At 25.0% G+C, this 27,782-nt stretch overlaps 5 protein-coding genes across 10 annotated transcripts; 2 read left to right on the top strand and 3 right to left on the bottom strand.

The window, feature by feature from the left end:
• Positions 1-154: 154 nt before the first annotated feature.
• Positions 155-13,049, bottom strand: LOC114119537 (ubiquitin carboxyl-terminal hydrolase 36). 3 transcript variants are annotated; one of them, XM_050202333.1, is made up of 17 exons: positions 12,539-13,049; positions 10,593-11,054; positions 10,445-10,520; positions 10,148-10,258; positions 9,966-10,080; positions 9,824-9,891; positions 9,532-9,757; positions 9,181-9,421; positions 8,948-9,113; positions 8,748-8,880; positions 8,032-8,655; positions 7,829-7,903; positions 7,580-7,633; positions 7,379-7,485; positions 3,881-3,996; positions 2,260-2,477; positions 155-1,123 (listed from the first exon to the last, which is right to left on the bottom strand). In XM_050202333.1, exons 2-17 carry the CDS (start codon positions 11,013-11,015, stop codon positions 1,114-1,116), a joined length of 2,763 nt encoding a protein of 920 aa, XP_050058290.1. In that variant the 5' UTR covers positions 11,016-11,054; positions 12,539-13,049; the 3' UTR covers positions 155-1,113. The 3 variants fall into 3 exon arrangements, with proteins under 3 accessions (XP_050058290.1, XP_050058291.1, XP_027836927.2); XM_050202334.1 differs by having other exon boundaries at positions 155-1,130; XM_027981126.2 differs by having other exon boundaries at positions 155-2,477.
• A 3,097-nt stretch (positions 13,050-16,146) lies between these two features.
• On the top strand, positions 16,147-17,900 carry LOC114119521 (adenosine 5'-monophosphoramidase HINT1). Its single transcript, XM_027981102.2, has 3 exons — positions 16,147-16,445; positions 17,315-17,419; positions 17,571-17,900. Exons 1-3 carry the CDS (start codon positions 16,215-16,217, stop codon positions 17,733-17,735), a joined length of 501 nt encoding a protein of 166 aa, XP_027836903.1. The 5' UTR covers positions 16,147-16,214; the 3' UTR covers positions 17,736-17,900.
• Positions 17,888-23,993, bottom strand: LOC114119484 (dolichol-phosphate mannosyltransferase subunit 1). Of its 2 annotated transcripts, none has more exons than XM_050202335.1 (5): positions 23,742-23,993; positions 18,879-18,978; positions 18,701-18,811; positions 18,526-18,638; positions 17,888-18,354 (listed from the first exon to the last, which is right to left on the bottom strand). In XM_050202335.1, exons 1-5 carry the CDS (start codon positions 23,834-23,836, stop codon positions 18,135-18,137), a joined length of 639 nt encoding a protein of 212 aa, XP_050058292.1. In that variant the 5' UTR covers positions 23,837-23,993; the 3' UTR covers positions 17,888-18,134. The 2 variants fall into 2 exon arrangements, with proteins under 2 accessions (XP_050058292.1, XP_027836850.1); XM_027981049.2 differs by having other exon boundaries at positions 18,448-18,638; positions 23,742-23,984.
• A 203-nt stretch (positions 23,994-24,196) lies between these two features.
• On the top strand, positions 24,197-25,603 carry LOC114119475 (uncharacterized protein C7orf50 homolog). The gene is made up of 2 exons (XM_027981038.2): positions 24,197-25,192; positions 25,373-25,603. The coding sequence occupies exons 1-2, from the start codon at positions 24,569-24,571 to the stop codon at positions 25,565-25,567; spliced, it is 819 nt and encodes a 272-aa protein (XP_027836839.2). The 5' UTR covers positions 24,197-24,568; the 3' UTR covers positions 25,568-25,603.
• Positions 25,531-27,310, bottom strand: LOC114119530 (thioredoxin C-1). Of its 3 annotated transcripts, none has more exons than XM_027981114.2 (5): positions 27,196-27,310; positions 26,959-27,128; positions 26,638-26,731; positions 26,252-26,375; positions 25,531-25,852 (listed from the first exon to the last, which is right to left on the bottom strand). In XM_027981114.2, the coding sequence occupies exons 2-5, from the start codon at positions 27,026-27,028 to the stop codon at positions 25,721-25,723; spliced, it is 420 nt and encodes a 139-aa protein (XP_027836915.1). In that variant the 5' UTR covers positions 27,029-27,128; positions 27,196-27,310; the 3' UTR covers positions 25,531-25,720. The 3 variants fall into 3 exon arrangements, with proteins under 3 accessions (XP_027836915.1, XP_050058294.1, XP_050058293.1); XM_050202337.1 differs by having other exon boundaries at positions 26,959-27,113; positions 27,196-27,216; XM_050202336.1 differs by lacking the exon at positions 27,196-27,310 and having other exon boundaries at positions 26,959-27,179.
• Positions 27,311-27,782: the final 472 nt, after the last annotated feature.

The raw sequence follows: 27,782 nt of genomic DNA on the forward strand, positions 1-27,782 counted from the left end.
AATGAATTTCTAATTACAAAATAATTTGTTAATTTTCATAATATTTATAAACACAGTAGACGTTTTAACTTAAAACAGCTCATTAAAAAAATATTTTGATAATACATTTTCAATATTTTTTTAATTGAAAAAATAATTATTAATAGTTAATATATTTTAGAGCATTTCTACCAAACAAATAATTTTTAATTGACAATTATAAAAAAAACATACAAAGATTTTGTCAAAAATTAAATTTGAGTAAAAATTCCTATTTTCGTTGATTTTTTTTTTTATTTCCCAGGCTAGAAAAAAATACTGCAAAATTTTTACTTTAACTTCTTTTAAGTATTAACTAGAACCAATTTACTCTCCAAAACTACTCACAAAGTTGAAGAATTTGATCGAATACTTATCGTGTACATTGTACATCATTCATAGCTCCACTTAAAATCTAAAATGGATTATGTGTAAATTCAAATTGACATATTATGTAATTCTTTATTTGTTTTTTTTTTATACTTCAAATTTAATCGCACATAATAGTCATTTTACAATATTTGTCTATCTAAATATACATTAAAAAAAAAACATTTTTTAAGCAATACAATTCAATTTTTACAAATGATAGGTACACAATACACATATACATTTATTTACATATTTTAGATAATTTTATATTCAAGTTTACATTGCGTATAGAATAACAGTACCAAAGTGTTTTATCATTAAAATCACTACATTATAAAGTATAATACATCAATAAAATGTGATGAATATATTTAAATATGTATGTATATATATATATTATATTATAAGTATTATATTGATATACATATAAATGTTTTGAGATATAAGTGAAATTATTGTTTAAGATTTCAACAAAAGTAATATTGTAAACGCATAGTATTTTTATAAATTTAATTACAGTTTATATACAAGAAAAATCAAAATTTTTACTATTCAGAGGTTAAAAACAAAATATTTACTTTGTTAATAACCTATTGATTGTAAACATATATATATATATAATGGTAATAATAATAGCAACAACAACACTGTAGTCTGGATGTTCTGAAGTTAGGAACCGACCATGAAAATCGGAGTACAAACATTGTTATAACAACAGGCGCTTCAGTAGAGCCTATAAACTTAGAAATTTAAAAAAAATTACAAGTAGTCATACTAACAACGCGTGCAAACAATTTTATTCTACGAATCACGAGATGGTAATTGAATGTTAAGTGGCTAAGAAGGGACTATTTGAGGGAATTGACCATTGCTAACATTTTCAGCATCCAAATACAGTTGAAAAAACTTTTTTTATTTTCTAAACTTAAACAGGAAAAATGGAAAATAATATTTTATATGTAATAACTAATCTAAATCCCATCCCACCCTAAATGAATACATAATTTATTAAGTAAATAAATTTTATAAAAATAATTATCATTATCATACAAAAAATTATCTAAGTTAATTGCTCTCTTTTATTAAAAATTAAATTGAACAAATGACGGTTAAAAAAAAAAAAACTAATAAAATCCAATAAAATCCAATAATCTTAAAAAAAAAACTATTTACTTTACACAAATAAAATAAAATTTTTAGTTTAAATATTTACTTAGATATGGGTAAAATAAAAATAGTATTTTGTAAATAGAAAACACACTAACTAAAATAAAAATTAAGATAAATAGTGTACATTCATAGAATAAAAATAAATGGTCTCATAGAAGAAATGTAATAATGTACAATTTTCCATAATATAAAAAATGTACTTAAAAATAAGCTCTATATAACTATTTAATTAATAAAAAATAATGAGTTCTGTATTATCTAAAAAATTGAAATTAAATTTTGAGACATACTGCAAAAATAGTTAATTATTTGTCAAATTTTTAGAACAGCTATAAATATTAAGAATAATATTATTAACTCTATGTAAATATAAAAAATAACTGATAATAATTTTACCTGATAATCAATTGTCAAAAATAAAAATACAGACTAGAATATTCTCTTCAGCTGAGCTGAAATCAAGGCAATTGGCAATGGAAATTCTAATTAACTTTAATTTTTTAATTAAAACTGATAAAGTTCATAGTTTTTTCAATTTTTTTTTTTTTTAATGTCATATTTAACTTATTACATTTGAAATTTTATTTAAACCTAAAATATTATTATAATTTACAACATTTTACAAAATGTTTTTATACACAAAAGTAAAGTCAAAAGGTCTAACGTTGTTTATGCCAATGACGACGATTATTATTATACCTGGGTTTCTTATATCCTCCGCTACCATTTCCGTTACTGTTATTGTAACGATATTCATTGTTATATTGCCGGTAATTTTTGGTTCGACTCATCCAAGTGATTTTACTTCGTCCCTTTTTACCATTAAATTGGTTTAGCTGATTATGTAACATTTGTAAGGCATTTGAACCATTTTCTTTTGTATGATGATTCTTATTATCAAATTTCTTCTTTTTTACCTATAATATTATATTTATTATTATTTAAAACAATTTAAATTTTTCAAAAATTAACAAAACAAATAAAATGTATTTATTTTAAGTCTATACCTGTAAGTTTTTAGTAGTTAATACTTAAATATTAAAACAAGATATAAAATATATCATATTGTTATTTATACATTATTTATCATACTATTTATACCTTAGATCACATACAATGGATGGAACTATGTCCTATGTTAGCAATTTGAAGCACATACAGCGACAAGTCTCTAGAGATTCACAAAATGGGTATGTGCATGTATACTCATCTCATGTTATCAATCATAAATTCCCAGAAAGACTGCAATTTTTTGAATATGTGACGAGTAAACATGCGCAAATCGTACATCTCAATAAAAGGACTCATCGCTTACTTAAATGCGCTTCAAAATATCAGAACATCCATTGTATATAATGTAAGATTAATTATACTAACAACAATTAAAATTATTTATGTTTATAGGTTAATAATAATTTATTTAGTTCAATAAAAATAAATAATCAAGACGGATCTTTGGAGGGGGACCTTGTCTTGGGAGTCTTGGTCAGGGGGTGCCAAATTATCAAATAATAAGTTTCATTACATAATGATTAATGAGTATTATAACATAAACTACAATTTTCCTTTGACTTTGTCTATGAATATTTCAATTTCCCATATGGATTATTTGTATGTATCAGTAATAAACATTTTTCTGTTCCTATTTACTAAAGTAGGTACCATTATACCTAAAGACTACAAATTATAATTAATTATTAATTTATATAACTGATGTCCAGTTTTTCAAATCAACATCAACAAATTATAATAACCAGACTATACATGCTAAAAACCCATTAATAAATTTTTCTTCTAACTGTAACAACTAACAAGTAACAAATGTCATAAAATGATAAAAAAACCATTTAAATTCAATTATTTAATTTAGAATTTAATAAAATTATTTTGGATATTTCTGTTTAAGAAAGTTTATTGTAAAATGTATAAGTTAACCAATAATATTTATTTTAAAGTTTGTATTTAATACACTTTTTTCCTAACCAATTTTTTTTTTTCATTTTTTTTTGTTTTTGAGTAACTGGTACCTAAGTATTACAGTGGCGGTATATTAAAAAGAGGCTGCTAAATTATGAGATATGACTAATTTTATACGTTGTCCCGGGTAACAAATATGCTAGATCCAGCCATGTAAATAATATATTATAAAAGTAAAAATACAATTTAAAAGACTTTTCAGTATTCTAAAGTTAAAAATATATTGATATTTATAAGATACAGTAGAGAAATATTCAAGAAAGCAATCGTTGTATTACCTAAAATAAGATTATAATTACTTTATTAATTTACTTAATTTTAAAAATACTTCAAATATACTCACAACTCCTCTATCAAAATCCTCGTTGTATTCATCATCAAATGAGCGTTTAATTCCATTAATTTTATCCTGTTCAGCTTCTCGGTCTACAAAGCTTTTTTCGCCATTCCAAGTTTTAACTATAATAACAATAATAATAAAATAATTATCAATATAGTAATGCAAACTTAAGATTTCTAAAAATTAATTACCATTGTTCCTACTAAACATTATTTGACTAATGTATAGCTTCCCCTTAAATATTAATTTAATTATTTATTTTTAAAGTGAATAATATAATTCAATATTCTATGAATATTTCAAGTGTCTACCTCTTGCCATCATCAATATCAAGCAAAACAATCATGTTTGTTGCATGGAACTCCCCTTAAATATTTATTTTATTTTATTTTTTAGTGTTTAGTTATGATAGTGGCAACAGAAATACACCATCTATAAAAATGTCAACTGTCAAACTATCATGATTCATGGGATACAGCCTGGTGACAGGCAGACGGCTAGAAGTCTTAGTAATAGGGTCCCGGTTTACTCTTTGGATACTGAACCCTAAAAATAAGAGTTCTAGAGAAATTTATAAAATCATAACAACATCTATGCATGAATGTCATAACATTCAAAAACAAACAATGAGATAGACGAAACATATTATGGCGTTATGAAAAGATTGGGTACAAGAAAAAAATCCTTAAATTATGGTTTATTAAAACATTTTTAGGCACTTATATAGTATACTAAAATATATTAAACATGGATTTTAAAAAACTTTTTTTTTTGTTAATGTTTTTTTGGGTATCAATATATGATTTGTAGTTAAAAAAATTGCATCTTCAACTTTGAAGGCAGTTTCTAATAGCATATAGGATCTTATAGAAACTCCCAGGAGAATAAAAAAACATCTTTCAATGACTATTCCCAAGTTCTTTACCCACTTTAACAGTAAATTTAAATAGTTGAAGTTGTCTTAATAACATACCAAGAAGTAAAACAGGTTAATGTCTCACTTATGAGAAACAAAGTGACTGGGCCAAATGAAATATTCAAGGCTGTGGTGGTAAAGCGTTCTAATATAATATTAGAGTTGCTCAATATATACTTAAGATAAAAAGTATTAAACTAAAAATGAAAGCTATATTTTTCATTATGTACTACACTGGACACAATAGAGAAACTCTTAGACAAACAGATCAAGGATGCTAAATCAAAATGGGTTCAGAAAAGAGTCTAACAGTCTACTGTCATATAGAAGAAATCAAAAATTCCACAAATAAAATTGTAGACGACCAGAGCAGAAATATTATATTAATACCAACAATTTCAAGAACACGTTTAACTCTACATCATATACATTATCACAGTCAACTCCTAGAAAGCCACTATAGGTCGAGGAAATTGTGATTTTGGACAATATAGCTTTAGTAGCCAAATAAAATGCTTCATCTACCAAGAAAGTAATAAGATGGCTGAAAGAGCAAGATCTGTTAGCCATTCAAAAAATAAAGCCACTTAAGATTACTAAAAGAACAAATAACAAAATTACATTACCCTAATGCACAGAGATGTCATAAAATAAACCTAAGTAATCTTGAAATCCAAGCAAATACAAAGGTAAATTATTTGTATCACAAAAACATTGTGTAGGAAAAAGCATGCCATGTAGTAGATTACATACATACATTTGTAAAAATAATGTCGAACGAGAACACAGCCTAATCTAACACCACATCCATTAAAATCATCTACATTCTACACAATAACAAGATGTTTTCAACATTTATAATAGTACAGTAGAGAAATTATATACTTTCCCCCCTCTTTTTTTTACATTGGACTAAAGGAATATTAGTAGTAATATTGTAACAGTGTAAACTATAGAATTATAGATCTATTGATATTATTTTTATGTAATTATTTTAGAGGTAGGAAGTGATAAAAAGTTTATCATCCATAAATTTAATAAAAACTCTTGAATTATACTGTATAACTGTAAACACTAGTATGAGTGTTCAAAGAGTTTTAAACGAAAATTATTCAATAAAAACCATTTAAATAAATTATATTGTCATTATATAACATTTTAACAATTGAATTAATTTGTATTTCAGATAGAAGCAAAAGATGAGATTATTTAACTAGTTAATTTATCAAATCAAAAAAGTTAACATTATTAATTTAATAAATTGCTATTGTTTCTTTTTAATTCAATCTCAAAATAATATTTAAATATTATAATCCAGTTAAAAATGCATAAATTATAAATTTAAACTTATACCCTGTTTCAAGAGTGAACAATCAGTCGATCAATCAGTTTTCATCGGTGGTCGCGCATATCAGCCCAATCTAAAGACCACACCCTTAAGACGACATCGGCACTCGGAATGTTTCAGTTCATGTCGGTGCTTGTTGTCAGTCGAGATGCGCGAAAAGTGATTATTCTCTCGTGAAACAGGGTATAGATAATTCAGAAGTGGGTGGTGATACTATGATTACCATCAGATATACTAGCAAACTTTGAAACTTTTTTCATTACAATTTACAATATATAATTATAGTATAACCATTGAACTGTAAATAAAAATTATTACCTTGAAGCCTCAAAATAAAAATTAGGTACCATTATACTATATACTTCTTCAGAGGTGGGTGGTGATAATAATTGTCATCAAAAATGATCAGTAATATGATAGATAAACATTTCATCATCAGAAGCTTAATTTAATACAGTAATAGTATAACTGACTCAATTTAAAAAAAAATTAAACGTAAGTGAGAAAATTATCAATAAAACTAAAATTAAAAATAAGAACAAAGAATATGTTATAAGTATTCCAAAATATAAACTATTAATCAATTTGGTCCATATTTATTTAAAATTAAAATTATAACTTATCAAAAAGTAACTATGTAAAAATTGTTACATAGTAATTTTGTATAATTGAGAAAACAATAACATATACTTAAACTAAAAACTAGGTAGTGAATAATTAAACATTATAATTTAAAATAAATAAATTTGTGTTTTAAATTATTTAATATTATAACATTTAATTATTCAAACACAAAAAACTTGCTCAGTAAGAATATTGGTTATTTATTGATTAAGTTCAAGCAATTACTAGTCAAGATAGCTATTACAAAACCATCAAACTAACTTTATATGAAAAATTTCATTTTTTATAAAATTATTGAATTTATATCATTAATATTTTTAATTTTAACTTGCATTCCTTGCCCTAAAAACTTGACAATTTAAAATTTAAAAGAATTGAATAACATAAGATCCTAGAAAAATAACTAAACGCTAGTAAATATATAATTTGGAGTATAATATAAGTGTTTTTTATTGTCTATAGTACAATTAAATGACATTGTACAATCAAATTCTAACTATTGTATCATTTTAGTGGAAATATAACAATAATATTACTCAATCTACCAATTGTGGCTTTAGTTTATAGAAGTTACTAAATATGAACAATTAAGAACAACATAATGAATATTTACCATCTCCTCCAAAACCCAAATGTGTTCTTGACTTCATACTATCCTTAAAATTGTTGCCATTTGATTTACTAATACCATTAGTTTGAAATTCATTTGTAAACTTGGACCTAAAAGTAGTAATTATTAATGAATTATAATCACACAAAAAAAACAATGTACTAGTCATTAAGATTAATATATATATATATATATATAACTTGCCAGTTCTTTGTTCCATTTGAATGTTTATAGTTATTACCATTTGATAATTTACTCCTAAAATAAAAAAATAAACTTTAATGAGATAATTGAGTAAAATCAATGGTTAGAATATGAAAGACTCCATAAGGAAGTTAGCATATCATACCACTAGAGGCTCAGAAATGAGAAGAAAAAGAATGGAGTCCAACCACCCTAATTTAAATTACAACATTAAAAACTCTTATGTTATGTATACAATTTCAAACTCACCAAGGTTTATCATCAAGAGAACTATTTCCATTTAAACATTTTCCATTTGTTTTGCTATCAATTGGAGACTTAGTTCTGTAACATTATATTATATTATATTATATACTATATACCAAATAAATATGTTAAGTCAATCAGAACTAAAACATTAAATAGAGTAATAGAAAAACTCAAAATAATAATTATTAAGTTATAAAACTAACCCATTATAACTGTGATCAAGACGTGCTTTGGGTTTACTACTATCCAATTCCAAAATACCATTTTCACGCTTACGGTTTTTTTTTTCTGAATCTTTTCCTTCTGTTGAATGAGGTAGCTTAGAAATATTTGATTCATTATCATCTTTTGGAATTCGAACTAAACATTTTTTGACAGGTTCAGATTCAGGTTTAACTTCTAATGGTTCTTCATCTTTAGGCTTCAATACTAAACATTTTTTTGCTGGCAGAATTTCTTTCTCTCGTTCATTGATAGGAGAATCATCATTTAGTGGCTTCAATACCAGACATTTTTTAGGTGGTGTTTCTGTACCAACTTCACAAGGATCTTCCTTTGGTCTCATAACCAAGGGCTTTTTATCAGGAACTCTTTGGTCAGTCGAGTGTTTGACTTTTCCTAATATCACTGGTGAAGAAATATTATCTTCCCCAGATAACGAACTATTCTCATCATCACTACCATCTTTATCCGAATCAATATAAGGTACTAAACTATTATAATTTATGGACGATTTGATTCCATTGGATGAAGATTCTATTGTTTTATTATACGAATTACATGTGTTCTCAGTTAGTGATCTCTCTTTTGTTTGTCCTTGTTTTAACCTAAAATTCAATTGATTATTAAGAATATAAAACTCATTATTATTAATAAATATTTAGTTTAAAAATATATTAAGAAAAAATTATTTAATTACATTTTAATATTTGAATCCCATTTGTCATATATTTGACTCTTTTTGTCTTTGATAACATTTTTTTTAATATTGTTTAAACCATTCAATGGTTTTGTGATTCCGTTCAATGGTTTTGTAACTCCATTGCTCTTGTCTAAATACAAATACACATTAAATTAAAAGATACATTAAAAAATTAATGATAAAACACTTTAACTCACTCGAAAAAAATCCATTTATAGATTGTTTACAAGTTGAAGTAGATGTTACAGTTGATGTCTTACTTTCTACATTTGTATTATTCATGTTTCCTGATGGTTCTAATTCATAAAATATTATATAGGAATCATTACTAGTTGAATAATTTTTGAAATTTGTTTGATAAACCTGTAAACATAATTAATTATCTTAAAATAAATAAATGTTAAAGTAATATAATAGTTATAATACATACATTTGAATCATTAAAATAGTAATATGATCCAGAGGGTGTTAGACCAAGAGCTGTGTAGTGTCCACTATTTAAACTTGAACCGTAATGAATTACCATTGATACCAGATGGTATCTTAATGGTCGAGTATCAATTTTTAAATTATGATGATCAAATTGATAACTAGATAAATCTAATCGTTCATTTATTTGAATAGCTTTACTGTTTTTATTTCCACTAAATCCTCCCATACCAACACTGTACCTGTAATTTAATAGTACACATTTATAATTTTTTTATAGTTACTTTATTAGCAGCACGATGATATGTTTATATTAATAGATATAATTAATTTCATTCAAGCAATAATTTACCTTTTCAACTGAATGCATAAAACGTTTGGTGCTCTTTCAATTGAGAACTTTTTATCGGCAGCAACTTGTCGTCGACATCTTTCACAAACATATGATTCATCTAATGGTTCTTTTTCAAAATAATTGTCTAAAGCGTCGTTAACGTTATCAGATTGCCTAATATCAAGTATGAGATCTTGGAAATGTTGAAATGTAGTTGATATGTGTCCACATTTACCACACGTTACTACACATTAAAAATAAATTAAAATTTAGTATTAAATTTACTAAGTTATTGTTTAAATAAATATACCTTCAGTGCGGATATAACCACCGAAAATTTGGTTAATTGGTGTAGTTTCTTTAGAATAATTGTCTAGACTAAATATAAAAATAAAACAACAATATTATATATTACATTAATTCTTCTATTAATATGTATATGATATACATACGATTTAGCAGCATGTCCTAAAACGGACAAATAGCACCGTTCCATGCTTTCAATAAGGTAACGAAGGAACTCATGGGCATCCTCTTGACGATATGTTGACAAATGTTTACATATTACTAAAAATTAAATAAAAATTATTTTTTTGTTTCAATTTAAATTGAATTTTTAGTAAGGTATACATACAAGATAGACGATTGGTTATAATAGATGCTTTGAAGCTAGAACCAGTATGTTTTTGAGATAAAGTAAATGTATTACACACCATACATACAATACAATCTTTTTGAAATCCAGCTAAAAATATATCAAAAATGTTCAATATCCATTTAAAATATGACCAGTTAATGTATTATAAAAATAATCAAAGAAATTATACTAATATTTTTACAAATGTATAATGTATAAATATTAATTATACACAAAATGTTTTTTTTTAATATTTTCTTTAATTATGTAGATAATTTTTTATTTGTATCTTACTTTTTTGTTGACATGTTTTTTGATGTTGTTCATCATTCATTAGCCAATTTGTAAATGCAGGAATATGAAAGAGTGCCTAAACATATTTATAAAAATAATAAAATAAAATATGTATACATTAATAACATTATTAAATTGTTACACATACTTGTAATGTAGAATTTATGTAACATATTACACCAGGATTATCTAATCCAGAACCAACTGACATTTTTTTATCTTGCCATCCTAGTTGTACACGTTCTGGAGGATATAACACTACTTTGGGTTTAGGTAAATGAGATATTTTGTTGGTATCACCATTCATCCTTTCATTTTTTTTAATCATATCTTTCTTACTACAACCATTTTGTAGTAACATGATACAATTATTTTTCATTTGAGATAACATTGATGGTTTATGGTCTAACATTTCAAATTCTATACTTTTATCTAAAATCCTACTAGATGCTATGTATAAATAGCTAGAACGATCGTCTGCCACAGAAGAATGATGAATTCGCCGATCAGTAACTTTGTTAGAAAGAGACTGAAACAAAGCAGAACCTATTTGATTGCTTGCGGCTGGCATTATTATAATTCCAACTCATCATACGGTAAATTGAATTATCTGAAAGACAAAAACACTAATTCAATTTTTGATTATAGATATCACATTTTGAAACTTCTCATATGTAATAAAGTAAAGTACTGTTATTATAAATTAGTAATATAGATTTTTTTATGTACTTAAAATTATATAGGTACAACTTTTATTTACTATATTATTGTAATAACAAGATTAAGGAACATTTAATAATAAGACAAACAAAATAACTATAGAATTGTGCAATTTATATGCATGATAATTTATTAGAATTAAAACTATATAGAAAATAATCATGAAAATGGCCAATGACCAATAATGAAATAAACATATCTTTTATCATCAGCCATAGGTAATAAATTATTGTTGTTAAACATAAAAATATTAAATATACATAATATTTATCTATGAATATACCAATTAAAAACATAAAATACTAAAACTCAGAACCAAAGAATATATTTTTGCAAAATTAAAGGCATTTTAGACAAATATACCTAAGTACTCAATTTCAAAGTAAAGGTATCAAACTATTTTGTTTAAAATGAACGATTGGTTCTATAAAAATGTAATATTATCACTTAGGATAGGAAAGAAAATAAAAATAATTTACTGTAGCTTTTTTAAGACTGAGATAATTAAAACTAATTGATAACCAATTGTAAATATTGACAGTTAAATTATAATTGATACTCTTAAAAATGTAATTTCCCTCATTAAATATTAAACTTTTCTCATAACCATCATAAATAATTTTCCATAAACAAATTGATTAAAAAAAAATAGAAAATATAACAAAAATTGTTTGTGATTATAATGCTTATCTTTTTTCATAATAAATGGTACACAATTTACTAAAATACAATAAAAGCTAATTATATTTCAATTTTAAATAACAATAAAATCATACATTAGAAATCTCTAAATCTAAATCAAATTAACAAAAAAAGTAGTTTTTTGACTACTGAATACCAGAGACTACAATTTGTATACATCACATATATCTTTTAGTTATTGTTCAATTTTAACTTTGATTTCAAACATCGAATTATTCATATATCGTAGGAATTAGATTGTCTTACACATACACTCACGCGGAACATCACATTATCGATGGTCTGTGTATAATCTGTCCCGGCCCCCAAGGCGCTATCTCACATGGTCGTTTCCGATAGTACAAGGTTAATACATTTCCTTCATTCACCAGAGTTTCATGTATTTAAAAACTTCATAATATTCTAGTATTATTCCATACTTAATAAAACAAGACTAAGAGTTTTGACGGAAACCGGCCGGGCAGCCATATCGTCTATACACGCGCGTTTGAGCGCTTCCGCTCCCCCCGGTCTGCTGACGGATAGTTATGACTGCCAACACACTTTTTTTGGTTTATTCAAGTCTACAAGAAGTTCTTGGAAAGGACCAGCCGTCACTGTCTCACGAATGTAAGTCAAACGACAACGAGATAATAATTATACTATGTGACAATGAAAAAACGATATACTCACGTCAAATCCGGGGCAGCAGTAATGGCGTACAATAGCGTAATAGGACACACGTTATAAAAGTAAAAAATAATTATTATTATAACTACAGAACAAACACACACACACACACACGCAAGCACGTAATAAATTTTAAAAAAAATACGAATAATTATAAATAATAAAAATAACTGAAACACCGAAGGGCGAGGAACGTTGAGAACTTCACTTGATTTTTTCGACTGCAAATTTACTTACACTAACCTGTAAACTTGGCCATAGGAGCCGCCTGCGAGTGTTGTCCGATACCCCGATTGCGGCGGCCAATCAACACCAGGCTCATCACAAATATCATGGCAAAGAAAATGATAGTAACCCATTCGAATCGTAACGCCGCTCAGTTGAGTCAGTTGTTACTTGTACAATATTTATTAATAACATCATAAATGATAATTAATATTTTTTGAAACTACCACCAGCAGTCATGTTTGTGGCCACTAGTTATTTATATTTTACTTCAATCGAGGTTGTTTTTTCACGATTTCATCGTATCTATATCGTAAAAAACTACAATTTTTCTAAAGCGCGAACGTCACGCCCGTCACGATTCCGGCACGGACCACGGATTTTAAGTCGGCTCTTCCATGGATTGAGGTTTGTCGGTCACTGAATGGTGGGGATTTCGGCGGGCAGCTGTCAGCTTCTCCTTCTTGGTGTAGCGCATACCATATAGACTGCTACAGATGTAAAAAAAATTGTACTCGTAAGTAATTTGTATAGAAGTGGAAGGACGCAACAATTGACTAAAATAGAGAAAAAATAAAATGTTTACAATAGTTAAAAAATTATAGGAGACGATCTTCTGTTGTTGGAAAATAAATAAATACTGATCACTGCATCCTCGCTATTGGAAAACCTCATAGGACAACATTGAACACAGATAAAGAACATACGTGTTGAATCACAGTATGAGAAAAGTAAAAACAAATATATGGTTAGATGAATAGCAGCTTTCATAATACTCCAGTATTCAAAGTGCAAAAATCTATCTTCCTGCACGAGCTAAACACTAGTGTACCATAATATAAATTAAATAAGTGTAGCTATTGTATTAAACTATCGGTAACAATACCAACATCTTTTTTTATGAGATAAGATGTAATCATAAATATGTATAATATGTAGCTTACAATAAATAATTGTATTTAAATATTCAGTATAGACTGGACTATGGACATTTCGTCACGATAACAGTATGTTTTTAAATTAATTTTTATTGGTAAATAACTTTTAAAATAAAATTTTAGTTTTTTTATCACACTGTAATTTGTCAATTGTATATATATATTGGATAATATACCTATTAAGTATAAAATATAAGTAGGTTGTAGGTACATAAATAATATTAAATAAATATGCCATATACCTAATATTATACTTATATACATACAATAAAAATAACAATTAACATTAGTGTACCCTGGTTCTATTATAGAGGTGGAAATGCGTTTTTCTTATTGGAATTAATACATAATTATAATAATTGAGTATTTGAGTGCAAATCAACAATACTTTTTTATGTTTATTTGAAATTAAAATTTCGACAAAATATAGTATTCACTATTCATAAAATATTAAATGTTCATAGGTACAAGGTACGTAAGGTTTGAAAATTAAGAACAAAGTTCCTTTTCGTTATTAGCTGTTTTGACATGTTGAAGAAACAAAAATCTCAAAACTTCTTATTATATTGTACACATTTTTTATGAGTATAGACAAATTCAAATTTTGAAAAAATTAAATATTCAAATAAAAAATTTAGATTTTAGTCATTTTCTTGTAGGTAATTCAAAAGATATTAATTATTGTGACTCAAAACTTCTCACTATTACATATTATCTATATTTTTATTATTTAATAAACAATTGTATTTTTAAAATATTATAATCCTATGGGGTTATTTTTAAATCAATTAATAACAGACTACCTACCCATATCATGAAATACCTACCTAATAATAAATAATTATCAACAGGCTACCACGTATTAATGTAGTAGCCAGTAGCATGAGTAGCAGTAGGTAATATAAAAGAGATTAATTTTTATCAAAATATCATTTCAATCTATTATAATATTAAGTTAGTACCTAATATTATAATTAAGCCTAGGTAGCTAGGCACCTATGTAATAGAAAAATAAATTAAGTACTATAATTATAATAATATAATAAAAATACAGAATAATCGCTGACAGATAGTATAAATTTGTACGTTCAGAATCGTTATTTTTTATGCGATATTTATCAGTTATCGTTGAATTAATTTTATACACCCTGGATGGCTGGAAATGACATCCATTACAATCATTACATTGACCTACTGAATAACACACTCGATACCAATCTATAAATTATAACAGTGTATACTATAGAGCATAGTGACTAGTGAGTAGTGACTTCCTCGATTTTTCTTATAATCACATTTTCAATGAACTCTAAATTGCGTTTTTTGTTTTACTTCAAAAGTATATTATAATTTGTTATAAAAATGTTTTTGGCTTATAGGTTAAATTGTATAGGTACAAGTTCTATTCTGTGGTACAAGTAAGTGGTAAAAACCGTAAATTTATAAACGCCAATAAATGTTGTTTATATTTATACATCCATGACAGATATATACCATATATAAAATAATTTAGACCCTCAAAAATAAAACACTCGATATGTGTCTGGTGAAAGTATAGATACTCGACCCAAGTTGTGAACTTATTATATTTAAATACAGTTATACAGGGTGTTTCTGAAATGAATGAGTACATTAGTATACGTGTACTCACTGTGATGATCCAATTATAAAGATTTTTTTGAAAATATTTTTTCTATCTTCAAAATCTGAGTTTCTTCAAGTTATTTTTAGAACATTATCTTAAATGTAAAAATAAACGATCTAGTTGTATTTTTTTGCAAAATTCTCATACGAATCGAGACATCACATCGTTTTTAAGCTTTTCGCGCGTTTTTGACTCTCGAATCGCCAACTAAAAAAAAAAGTAGTGTGACACATCAGATCGTATGAGAATACTGAAATATTAAAGGTGGTGTTAGTTATTTGTTGTTATTTAACATACATGATTAACTAACACATTATTTTACATTGTAAACTAATTAAAACGATGAAATAATAACATGATTATGATTAACAAAGCTTTAAAAGATCTAATTTATTCCCATGTTACGTGTTTTAGGTGTATAAATAAAATCCGTAATGTCATAAGTACGAGATAAAAGAAACTAACTATTTATATATTTAATACTGAAATTTTAGTTTTTATTCCAGCTCTGTTAATCATAACTGTTATATTTGGGCAATTGGTATTTTTTTGAAATTGGAATGCTTACAATTTTTATAAATAGTCGATACCTATTATAGGCTATAAGTTAAAAAGAATTGTGAACTAAGTCGATCTAATAAGTATTTTGGTACCTCAATTAATAGGTAATTAATATGAACTTTATAATATGTAGTTTTTATTTGTTTTTTGCTTTTCAGTTTTACTATTTATTATAGTCGAATTCCCAACATGTGGCAACACCGCGTGTAACATTGAGAGCCTTTTAGTTAAATTTTGATAAGAATTTCTTCAACCATAAATTTTAATATTTTATAAATCGTTTTTAATCAACACTTCTTAATAATCATCAATGTATGCTTTTAGTCGAAAATTATTGAATTTTGTATCTTTAGTACAAATAAGCAATATATCAAAGTGTAGTTATCGAACAAGCAGTTATAACTTTACAAGAATTTCAAGTCCTAGTTTCAAAATGTCCGAGGTGGAAAAATCTTCAATTGCTTCACCTGGTGGTGATACAATTTTTGGTAAAATTCTTAGGAAGGAAATACCGTGCGATTTCATATACGAAGACGATCGAGTAAGTGTAACCGCAGATTTTATTATGATTTATGAATATTTCTTTAAATTTTCGTATTATCTGTGGTGTAACTAATGTTATAATATGAAGTTAAGTTAATAATACAGTTGTCCATCTCTTATTTTATTTTGGTAAATTTAATGAAAATCACTTCTAATAATTTTTTTTTGCATTCTCGATTTGATAAATGGTTTTTCTTTCAAGTTATGTGATGAATATTTGCATGAAATAATAATCCTTGTGGCTCGTGAGCTGCAATTATATGATATTTACAGCATTTTATACCTGGCCTTTTTGACAGTTTTGATATACCTATAAAAATATCATACTGGCCCCAGCACACCCGAATATTTATTTCCTTACCTTATTACCAATCATTCCTCGTACTTAATGTTGATCCTAATTGTTAACTTCTATAGCCAGTTTATTAAATATTAATATGATTCTATAAATGTAATAATTCTGATAAGTGATAAGCATTGGCGCAAATCCCAGGGCTGCTAAGGGTGCTTAGTACTCCCAACTATTTTCCACTGTATTCCATTATACCTGGTACCTACTTACTATAATTATTAATAGCAACCCCAATTATAGAAATAATAACTATCAAGTATCTATGTGACAAATTTCCATATAATCTGATTAAAATATCAACATATTTATTTTCTTATATTATATTCTAACCTCTTTTAAAGAATACATAAAATAATAATTTATGTGTCAACCTTAGAAATATTGTGAATAAACCAATAATTATTGGTTTGGTGTCCACCAAACAATTTACCATCCCCAACTAATAAATTGCACTAATACTAAGGTTAATGGTATTTTTTTATTAATGCGTAATATTATTTTACTATTTTTATTAGTGTGTTGCATTTCATGACATCAATGCTCAAGCGCCTGTTCATTTTTTGGTGATACCAAGGAAACCGATCGAAATGTTATCTGTCGCTGACAGTTCAGATGAAACGGTAGTTTACTTACATAATTAAAACATATATTTTTATGCTTTATCTCCTTAAATTATAAGCACATCAAATAGTATAAGTAAACAAAAAATAACAGTATATAAATAAATAATAAAATTAGCCTCTAGAATAATATAATAATTTTTAATTTCAGTTACTTGGACACTTAATGTTGGTTGCAAGCAAATTAGCAAAAGAACAAGGATTGAATGATGGTTTTCGTTTAGTAGTTAATAATGGAAAAGATGGCGCTCAGTCAGTTTATCATTTACATTTACATGTCCTTGGTGGTCGCCAACTAGGATGGCCACCTGGTTAATTATTTTTATTATTCTATCTAATATTTTTTTAATCATCAATATGTTCATGCAAATTACATGATTTGATAAAATATAATTTACATTATTGCAATTGAATTTGGTCAATTATAATAATTTTGTTGCATTCTTAAAAATTCAATAAAAGATAAATATTTAAATAATAAGTTATATTTTCTTATTTATTAGTGATAAACTGATAACATACAAACAAATATATTCAAATAAATGGAACATCAGCTGATGCCTGATGAGAATTAGAAATTAATCAATATTAATTTTTAATAGCTTAAAAAATAACACTTATCATTAATCAATGTTATTCCTTTTAAAATAATATAATATTGAAAAATAATCAGCGTATCCTTTATACATGACATTAAACTTTATACTGAATGATTTTATGTAGTAGCAAATAAATACAACAGAGATTTTACAAACTGAAAAATTTCTGATCCTCCTAACTTAGACTCCCCATAAACTCTGTCTACAAAGGTTATTGGAATTTCACCAATAGTATAATTTAGTTGCCTTGCACGTACCATCATCTCCATTTGGAATACATATCCTTTTGATATACATGATTCTATCAATTTCTCTAAAACTGGCTTCTTATACAATCTGAAAACAAAATAAAAATTTACTTAGCAATAACATATATTTAAAGTATTTGTAATTAAGATTAATTTAAATATATATATATAAAACAATTACCTAAAACTACCAGTGAGATCAGATACTTTTGGTCTCAATAATATTTGGCTAACAAAATTAGCACCACGACTTACTAACTTTCTTTTAAAATCCCAACCGGAAACCCCTCCATTGCCAATATATCGTGAACCAGTGACAACATCATAATCTTGTTCAGCTTGTTTTCTTATAAAATCAAGTATAAATTTTGGCTATAAAAATTCAATTATAATTAAATACAAATAAGAATTAAACCTAATACATTTTTACTTACATGATGTGATAGATCAGCATCCATTATAATAATAAAATCTCCAGTGGCATGTTTCATTCCATGAATATACGCAGTGCCTAATCCAAGTTTTTTCCCTCTGGGCCTTAATAACTTAAACAGAATTAATCTTTAACTAAGGTTCATAAGAAAAATCAAAAAATACCATTTTATTTCTTACTATTTTATCTTTTCCATAAATGGTTTCAAGTTGTTTGGCAACTTCTAAAGTACCATCTGGACTGCCATCATCAATTATAATTATTTCATATTCAATCTCACTGTAATCAATGATACCATAATTAATTAGTCATAATTGTATCTGTACATTTTAATGAAAATAATTATTTTTTGTATAATAATATTTTAAAATTTAAATTGAAATGTTAAGCATGTAGAAACTTTAAAAGATTTTGAGTAGTTTTGAACAAAATTTAGTGATTTTTACTATGATGATGATAATGATGATTATTTTTGTTTATGTGTAAAATCAATACCTAGACCTGAGAAAATGCTAAAATCTTGAATGTCAATAATCAATATTGTTTTTTGTTAAAAAATGGATTTAGTTTGGAGGATAAAAAAAATAGAAAACAAGTATTTGATAAAATTAATTTTATTAAAATTTAAAAATCAATTATTATAAATAGTATATTTGTTTACACATTTTAAGCTCTATTCAATATTTTTTTTACTTTTTTTAAAACTGTAGATAATAAAATAATATCGTCAAAAGGCTGGGCAATTTAAAATGATGTTCCTCTAAGTTAAAGCTAGAATTAAAACAAATTGAGCATAAATCTATAACAATCTTTTTAAATAATATATAATGGTCAATCGATGTTGAAATACTTATGAAAATTTGTTAAAATTCAAAAAGTGTTTAAAAATGTAATAAAATGATTCGTATAAACTTTACTAGTAAAATAAATTATTATAATAGCAATATTAATATATTTAGTAATAAATTAGATATTTAAGTGAAAAATTTTTTTTAGTTATTTTGGTATAATTTAACAATACTTTTTGAAAGAATTTGAAACTTTTAAAATGTCTATTTTTTAATTTATAATGACATAATGAATTTATTATGCAATGTTTTGGACAAAAATTAATTCACGCTAACATATTTTATTGATAGTAAAATAGAGTTAAATACATTATGTACTTTAATATAAAATATACTTAGTAGTATAGGTTGAAAGACCATCTACATTCTGAATCATTCTTTGTTTTCAATTTTAATTTAACAAATCAATTTAAGAGCAATTATCTACTCGCCTATTTTACTAAGATTTTAATTTATGTAGCTTTATTTTAATATTCTTGTTAAAAACGTATTCTGTAAAAGTTTTAAGTAATTATATTTTTAATACTATCCTTTTAATGCTATTTCCATTTTTCATAACATTACTGTTACATGATCAATCATAATTATTGTTAAGTCTAATCAATTATATAGTTTATGAAATGATAAAAAAAAACTTTAGTATTATGGGTAACTGAATAGTTACTATTTCATCAATAAGACAAATTAAATTTTTAGTTTTTCTTTTGTCCTTCTAAAGTGATTATAGAATCATAGAACTAAAATAAATTGGATGTTGTAATACTTTTATTTATGGATTTATATGCTATGGAGATAAGAATATAAAAATTATATATTATTAATATGAATATAAGCCTCAGAATGTAGGCCACTGGCAGAAATTTATTTTAATAAGTATTTATTATTTTTATAACAATATTAAATAAACAAGTGGTTCTTCAAATATTGTAGATCTCCACAAGCTCAATTCAAATTATCTATTGAAGTAATCATACAATTTTTATAATTAATGTTTAAATGAATCAAAATAAGACAAACATTTAACTAAATATTTTAAAGCATTTTTTATTTTAATGATACAAATAATATTGTTAAAATTGAATATACTTAATTTTATTATAAATAACAAAGTTAATATATATATATTTTAAAAAAAAACTAAAAATTAAACAATAACCACAAGAAGTAAAAAAAAAAAATAGATGATTTCAATAAATTAAAACAGAATTATTTCCAAAGTACTTTTTAATAAAACATATTCCATGATTTCCATGAAAAGAAAAAGCAATATCATTGGTTTTTAAATGTTCTTCATCACAAAATTGTTTTAACAATTTAGTTGCCACTCCATTATTCCTGTACTTGACCATTACCCATACTTTAGATATACCAAATTTTACTGCAATTAATTTTTTTGATAGCTGATTATTTTGATAAATACATGCATTTGTCAATGGTTCTATTTCTAAGTAACCAATAATTTTAAATTCAGGATTTACAGCTAAAAATATTGAATGGTTTACATTGCTATTAATACTTTTTTTAGAAAAATCAATTTCTAAATTGATAAAATGTTTTATATTCTTCAATGTAAATCTAAGTTTTATATCATCACAATTATCAGTAACTTTTAATATGTTAAAAAGCAACCCATTATCATTAATTTTATTCACTATATTTACAGGAATTTGGCTCTTAAACTGAAGTTTATGTAAATTTTTGTGTAAAGATTTATGCATTGAATCATTCCAGAAAGAAGGAACTTGAGATGGAAATATACCACACTGACAAGGTTTTTCAACTTTTTTAGGTTTCAGATTTGAAACATCAAAAACAGTAGTATTTTGTTTATCATTATTAAACTTTTTATTCTTACTTTCTGGACACATTTTTTTCATCAAATCATCTGAATTAGCCTTAAGTATTGAATTAATTTTATACTGAAGTATAACTTTTTTTTTACCAGTTCCTTTACAAAGAAATATATCATTACAATTAGATTTAATAGATGTTTTTTTTGATAATTTTTTTGATGTTCCTTTAAAAGGTGCAATAAATTGTTTAGTAGATTTCCGATTATTTCTTAACCAGTAACGATTTTGATTATTTTTCACCGGACTATCATTATTATTAGCTACTTCAAAATTGCTAAGAAAAGTTTTGTTTGTAGGAACACATTTATCAATATGGAGTTCATTATAAGAATAATTTATATCTTGAGCCACGTTTTCAGAAATTTCATTTCTTGGCAATTCATTTATACTTATTAAACTGCAATTTTCTAAAAATTGTTTCTTAGATGACTCATTAATGTCAATGCAATCATTAACAGAAGATAGTAAAGGATTTGATTTATTTAAATCTCTAATACAATTAAATGAATCAAGTGCTGCAGTGTTAGTTAATGCAATTACATCATTGTTACTATCTGTTGCAGATTTAAATGGTTTTAAATTATTAGAGAAATTAAATTCCAAAAAATTGTTTTCAACAGATATCTTATCTATAGATTTATCTCCTTGGTCAAACAAAATATTATTAAATAATGTGAATTTAACTGGTTCCAGTTTTTTAACATATTCCAACTTATTTTTCAATAAATTTAAGTTATTTAAATCAACATCTATAAACGGTATAGTTGAATATTTTTTATTATTTGATAAAAAGTCAGTAGAATTGTGTATCCTTAATTTCATAACATTATGAATATTTTTAATAATATCATTAACATGTTTAGATCTTTCAATTAACTGTTTGTCAAGTTTATACATGTATTTATTTATAATTTGTAATACCTCATGCTTCATACTATTCAAGTATGGTACAATACTCCCAGAAAACATTTTTAAACTCAATTCCATTTGGAAAATATCTGATAAATCATCATCATTCAGATAGTTGTCATCAAATTTAGTATATTTATTAGTATTGTCAATCATCTGCAAGTTTTTAAATATTATTGATGTACTTTTATTAAATGTTTCATTTTCATCAATTTTATTATTAGTTGAATATTTTCTATTTTTTATTGTATTTACCGTTTGATTGGGTAGAAAATTTAATTGAAATGCATTGTTTTTATTTTCACTACTTAATGACTTATTTATTGAACAACTAAGTTTCTGTGAAGTTATTTGGGATTCATTTGTATATAGTATATTTGTCACATCATTCATTTTTTTTTGTGAAACTCGTTTTGTACTATTTAAGGTTGTATGATCTTGTTTTTTTTCTTGATTTTGAGATATTAAATATTGGTTGTTATACTTCATTGATGTAGTTTCATTTAATAGATTAGGAGTACCAGTAGAACATATTGTGTTTAAAGAAATAGTCTTATCAGAATTCTTGTGACATTTGTTAACCTTATTTGGTTTTAATTTAATATTATTATTAGACAATTTATATTTATTAGATACTTTTTTATAAATTTTGTTACTGTACTCATTATGATTAATGTTATTATTATTGTTATTTAAAGGACTACTGGTGGCTAAGGGTTGATTATTTGTCACTTTACAATAATCAGTATCAAGATCAGAAGTAGGAGATGTATGAATATATTTTTTTTTTTTAGGTATAATTAACAGTTTTGATCCTTCTGAATCTGTATAATACACTTCACTTGTATCTGATGAAAAACTATAATAGTCTATTGCACTAGTTGGATGATCTAAAGTTTCATATTTCTGTGAATTTCTAGTTTTAGTTTTAGTTTTTATGTTAGACAATTTAATGGTTTCATAGTTTAAGACATCATTAGATTTGAATAAAGATCTAGAATTATTAATACCACTCATAATTTTGATGTGAATAATATACAATTATTGTTGAAGATCTTCATTAACTATATCACTTTTTCATATACATTAATTGCATTTGCTTGTTAATTTACATGTCTGGAAAAAAATATAAGAACTTAGCCTACATTTATAGATATACTAGTACTATTTAATTAAATATAATAATATTAGCTTAGTTAATTTAATAATACATTAACAACAAATCTTTAATACCTAGATGAAAATCAATCATAGGTACACATAAAATAAATTATGAAGAGTAATTGACAATTATCATCTCTTAAAATTAAACTAATTACCTATATAATACAATTAAAATTATATTATAACCAAATTATTCAATAATCAGTTAAAAAATTATGAGTAATAATATTTTATTCTACGTGTACTAAAAAAAAATAAAATGTATTACCTAATTTCCAAGTATTTGTGGATTAAATACACTATGACAGGTAAATTTTCTTTTTCATTATACGTAGGCAGTAAAATTGAATATTTTAATGGCATCTTGTATAATAATAGTATTATAAATTCATTAAACAAACAATATTAAAAAGTAAAAATTAAAAACTCTTAATTTAAGAATATAAATTACTGCTTAAATTGGCATCGGTGATTAGTGATTACCACCATAGATAATATATAATAGATAGGAATTCAGCCTCAGAATAAATTCTGAGATTCAGCCTTCTCCGTACGTTCGTTTCCAAATGATAAGCTATACTCGTGATAATAATAAACAGTGCAGTAGCGAAAAAGAACATTCTACACTATTATTCCCATAACATAACATGCCGGGTGGCGTAAAATAATCAATAGCTTGCTGCAGCTCTACTGATCCTTTTGTTATCATTTTTTTTTTAATTTTTCGAATAGTAATGTAAAATATGATTATAGCATGTGTTATGTGAAAATATGAACCATCAACCGATATTTGACTGTTATATTCTTATATTGTTACTGTAATACTATAGTTCTTAGTTGTTCTTATAATTTATATACTACCTGCTGAAGTTGAATTAAAAAGTAATACTTTTTTCTCGACTTCTACACCTTCTCAGTGATTAATATTCAATAGTCATGAATTGGTAATATTTGAATAATAAAAAATTGATTGTGTATTTGTGTTACATATTAGTATTTACTACATTTTCCATAATAAATAAAGACATTTAAACTAAAAAAATCAGTCGATACTTCATAGTGTATTCGTTATACCATAATTTTTTCCATAGTAAAATGTCTTTAAAAAGTGTTCTAAAAAATAAGCTTAAGATAAAAAATCCAATTAAGTCAATGAAGAAAAAAAATAAGTTAAAGCATGCTCTCAATATATCATCTGCAGATACTTATAGTAAAATTGATGGAGATAATGTAAAAGAATATACCATAACTGACAAAGAGGAAAATAAAAAAATAGCCCCTGAACAACTATTAAATGGTAAGCATGGCAACGAAAAACATATTAATAATGATGAGTCAATAGAATTTACAACCGTCACTAAGAAAAAACGCAAGTCTACAGATAACGATACAAGTCTTGAAAGTGTACCTATAAAAAAAAAGGTAACTTTTGCTGCTGATGTAAAAAGTGAAAAAGACGAACAGAAAAGCAGTGCTGGAAAATTGAAACTAATAAGCTTAAACAAACGGAAAAAATTGAATTATATAAAGAAATTAAAGGCAAAAAAAAATAAACAAAAAAATGCGAAAAAGTGTGAAGAAAACGCCTCTGCTATCAGTACACCTAGACAAGAACGAGCCATGGAATATTTAATGCAATGGAAGAATGACCGATCAAATTGGAAATTTAAAAAAATTTATCAACTTTGGTTGATTAAAAACACTTATGACCCCCTAAAAGCAAGTATTATGTTATTTACAAATAAATTATTATATATTTGAAATAAGATTTTGTTATTACTTATTATCAATTTTCAAACGATGTATTTTATTTTTACTGTACTTTTTTTTTTTAGTAAAATATACAAGTATAAATACTTAACACCAAAAACTAATTTATATATATATCTTTTTTTTTAGGTATCTAAAGAACATTTTGACATTTTAGTAGAATATCTTCAAACTATTGAAGGTAAAAGTCGCAGTATAATTATTCAAAGTGCTAATACAGTTATCTCAGAATTTTCTACTTCTAATGAAGGACAACAGGAATTGAATTCATCACAAGAAGTTAAATATCAACGAGCAAGGACTATTATTCAAATGTTTGAATAATACATTTAATAAATTATATTTTTTTCAAAATTATAACTAATTTTGTTTTATTACATATTTAAATATTTAATTTAAAAAATTAAATAAATAGCATTAAAACCGTAAATCTAACTGAATCCAATTACCTAAATAAAATTTCATGAATAAAGTATATTATTTTTTTTCTGTGCTTGGCTCAGATAATTTTGAAACAAATTTTTTAAGTTTATCTTCATCTTGTAGTCCAATCATTTTTCCTTGAACTTTGCCGTCTTTCATTAAAACTAATTCTGGTACTACTGATACCTAAAACAAAGAACAATGTAACATAAATTACATTTTTTTTATATATCTTTTAAAAAGTTTGTATAATTGTATTTTATGATTATAACTAAAAATAACTTATACGATTTTATTTTAAAGTATAATATAATAAGCAAATTAAAGTATTTTTCATAGTAAAATAATACATTATTATTGGTTTAGAAGATTCAAATCTAACTAATACAATTGTAAATATTCTTTGAAAATGTGAAAATAACATTTTGTACTTAACTTTTAAGAGATAATAGAAAATAAATTATGAAATATTAGATGTACAACGTATATTAAACATTTTGATTATAATCAAAAATGTTAATACTTATGAACTAATAAGTGTTTATTATAATCACTCTATATAATAGTATAGTACTTAGCACTTACGCCATATTCCATGGCAATTTCAGCATTGTCATCAATATCAACTTTTACAAGATGAATTGTACCATTATGTTCTTCTATTATTTTTTCTATTCGAGGAAGTAACATTTTACATGGCCCACACCAACTAAAAGATAAAGAAAAAAATCTGTTTGAAAAATTTAATTCAAAATAAAGTAGTTACATTAGAATCTTTTAAATTTTTTAAATGAGACTTTTCATTTACATTTACAAAACAAACATTTTCCACAAATCATGGATGTTAAAAAAGAAGGGCAAAAGTATACCTTAACACCCACTAATGACACAGATGCCTATAATATTTTATTTAAATATATTTTAAAAAAGTAAAACAAATATATTAATATATACGATAAATATTTACATACGTTGCGAAAAAATCTATCACCACAGGCTCTTTACTTTTTAGTACTTGTGCATTGAAGTCTTCTTGATCTTGAATTTTAATTATTCTATGCCTAGCTATAATTTAAAAATTACATAGTATAAATATTTCTATTAATCGTTTATTCGTTAAATTTTCGTAATGATGTAGAATATATTTCCATTAAAGAAAAAAATAAATAAATAGTAAGATAAAAATAAAACTAAACCACTAAAAAATATATTATTTAAGAAATAATTGCATTTATTCTACCATCATATTTTTTTCAATAGGAAAAAATTCTACTTCAACACCATAATATTACTTGTAGTTAAGCTGAATGTTCTTGAAATAATTTTTGAAAACGACATATTTCTGGCAACGTTCATAAACATGGTTAACGTATAGAATAAAATAGTGAGTTATTACACAAATGAAAGCTTAAAAGTGCTGTTTCTCGGTTTCTGTGTATTATTAAAACTGCGAATTACCTATCTAAGTATCAAATTACCAATTAAATGATTAAATAACTAATATTCATATCATATTTAATAATACCAACCGTGTTTTGAGTAAATTAGTTAAGTAATAACACTAATAAAGTAATGACTATATAGCAGCTTGCTGGTACCTTTTATTTATTAGTATGATTACAATTTTTATCATTTGTGTTTAGTATCACAAAATAATAATAATATTTAAACGTCACTCAATCAGCTGTTCCGAAAAGGTTTAAAGGTCTATGTATCTACTATCTACTAGTTACTACCTATATTTATATAATTGTGTGTATCCCAGGCATAGAGTTGTATACTATTAGCACGATCATCGTGACTATTAGTATATTATATTATACTCTACGATCCCAGGTCCCTACAACTTGCTATATAGTTGCTACTACCATTGTTTTTATAATATTAATAAAACTAATGTAACTACCTTTTGTCGATGAGTATGAAATATTTAAATTGCAGACATTTACCCCCCTCCCCATTTTTATTTTAAAGTATACTATTAAAATAAAAATATTTTAATATGAAATTCCCCTTGCTACTGCAGTACTGCCCCATGTGTACGCTATTTTGGAATCAACATTGACTGTCGACTTACTTGGTCAGCTCACATAAAAAGTAAAACTCGAAACACTTA

The sequence above is a fragment of the Aphis gossypii genome, chromosome 2 (assembly GCF_020184175.1).
Source record: "Aphis gossypii isolate Hap1 chromosome 2, ASM2018417v2, whole genome shotgun sequence".
Classification (NCBI taxonomy): domain Eukaryota; kingdom Metazoa; phylum Arthropoda; class Insecta; order Hemiptera; family Aphididae; genus Aphis; species Aphis gossypii.

Coding starts and splice junctions, on each gene's coding strand:
- LOC114119475 (XM_027981038.2), top strand. CDS start 24,569: ATGTCTTTAAAAAGTGTTCTAAAAAATAAGCTTAAGATAAAAAATCCA. Junction 25,193..25,372: donor ACACTTATGACCCCCTAAAA/GCAAGTATTATG, acceptor CTTTTTTTTTAG/GTATCTAAAGAACATTTTGA.
- LOC114119530 (XM_027981114.2), bottom strand. CDS start 27,028: ATGTTTATGAACGTTGCCAGAAATATGTCGTTTTCAAAAATTATTTCA. Junction 26,376..26,637: donor GTGATAGATTTTTTCGCAAC/GTATGTAAATAT, acceptor TTTATCTTTTAG/TTGGTGTGGGCCATGTAAAA. Junction 25,853..26,251: donor AAATTGCCATGGAATATGGC/GTAAGTGCTAAG, acceptor TCTTTGTTTTAG/GTATCAGTAGTACCAGAATT.
- LOC114119521 (XM_027981102.2), top strand. CDS start 16,215: ATGTATGCTTTTAGTCGAAAATTATTGAATTTTGTATCTTTAGTACAA. Junction 16,446..17,314: donor TCATATACGAAGACGATCGA/GTAAGTGTAACC, acceptor TATTTTTATTAG/TGTGTTGCATTTCATGACAT. Junction 17,420..17,570: donor CTGACAGTTCAGATGAAACG/GTAGTTTACTTA, acceptor TTTTAATTTCAG/TTACTTGGACACTTAATGTT.
- LOC114119484 (XM_027981049.2), bottom strand. CDS start 23,836: ATGCCATTAAAATATTCAATTTTACTGCCTACGTATAATGAAAAAGAA. Junction 18,979..23,741: donor CACAAATACTTGGAAATTAG/GTAATACATTTT, acceptor CATTGATTACAG/TGAGATTGAATATGAAATAA. Junction 18,639..18,700: donor ATGCTGATCTATCACATCAT/GTAAGTAAAAAT, acceptor GAATTTTTATAG/CCAAAATTTATACTTGATTT.
- LOC114119537 (XM_027981126.2), bottom strand. CDS start 11,015: ATGCCAGCCGCAAGCAATCAAATAGGTTCTGCTTTGTTTCAGTCTCTT. Junction 9,758..9,823: donor TGGTTATATCCGCACTGAAG/GTATATTTATTT, acceptor TTTAATGTGTAG/TAACGTGTGGTAAATGTGGA. Junction 8,881..8,947: donor TATAAATGGATTTTTTTCGA/GTGAGTTAAAGT, acceptor ATTTGTATTTAG/ACAAGAGCAATGGAGTTACA.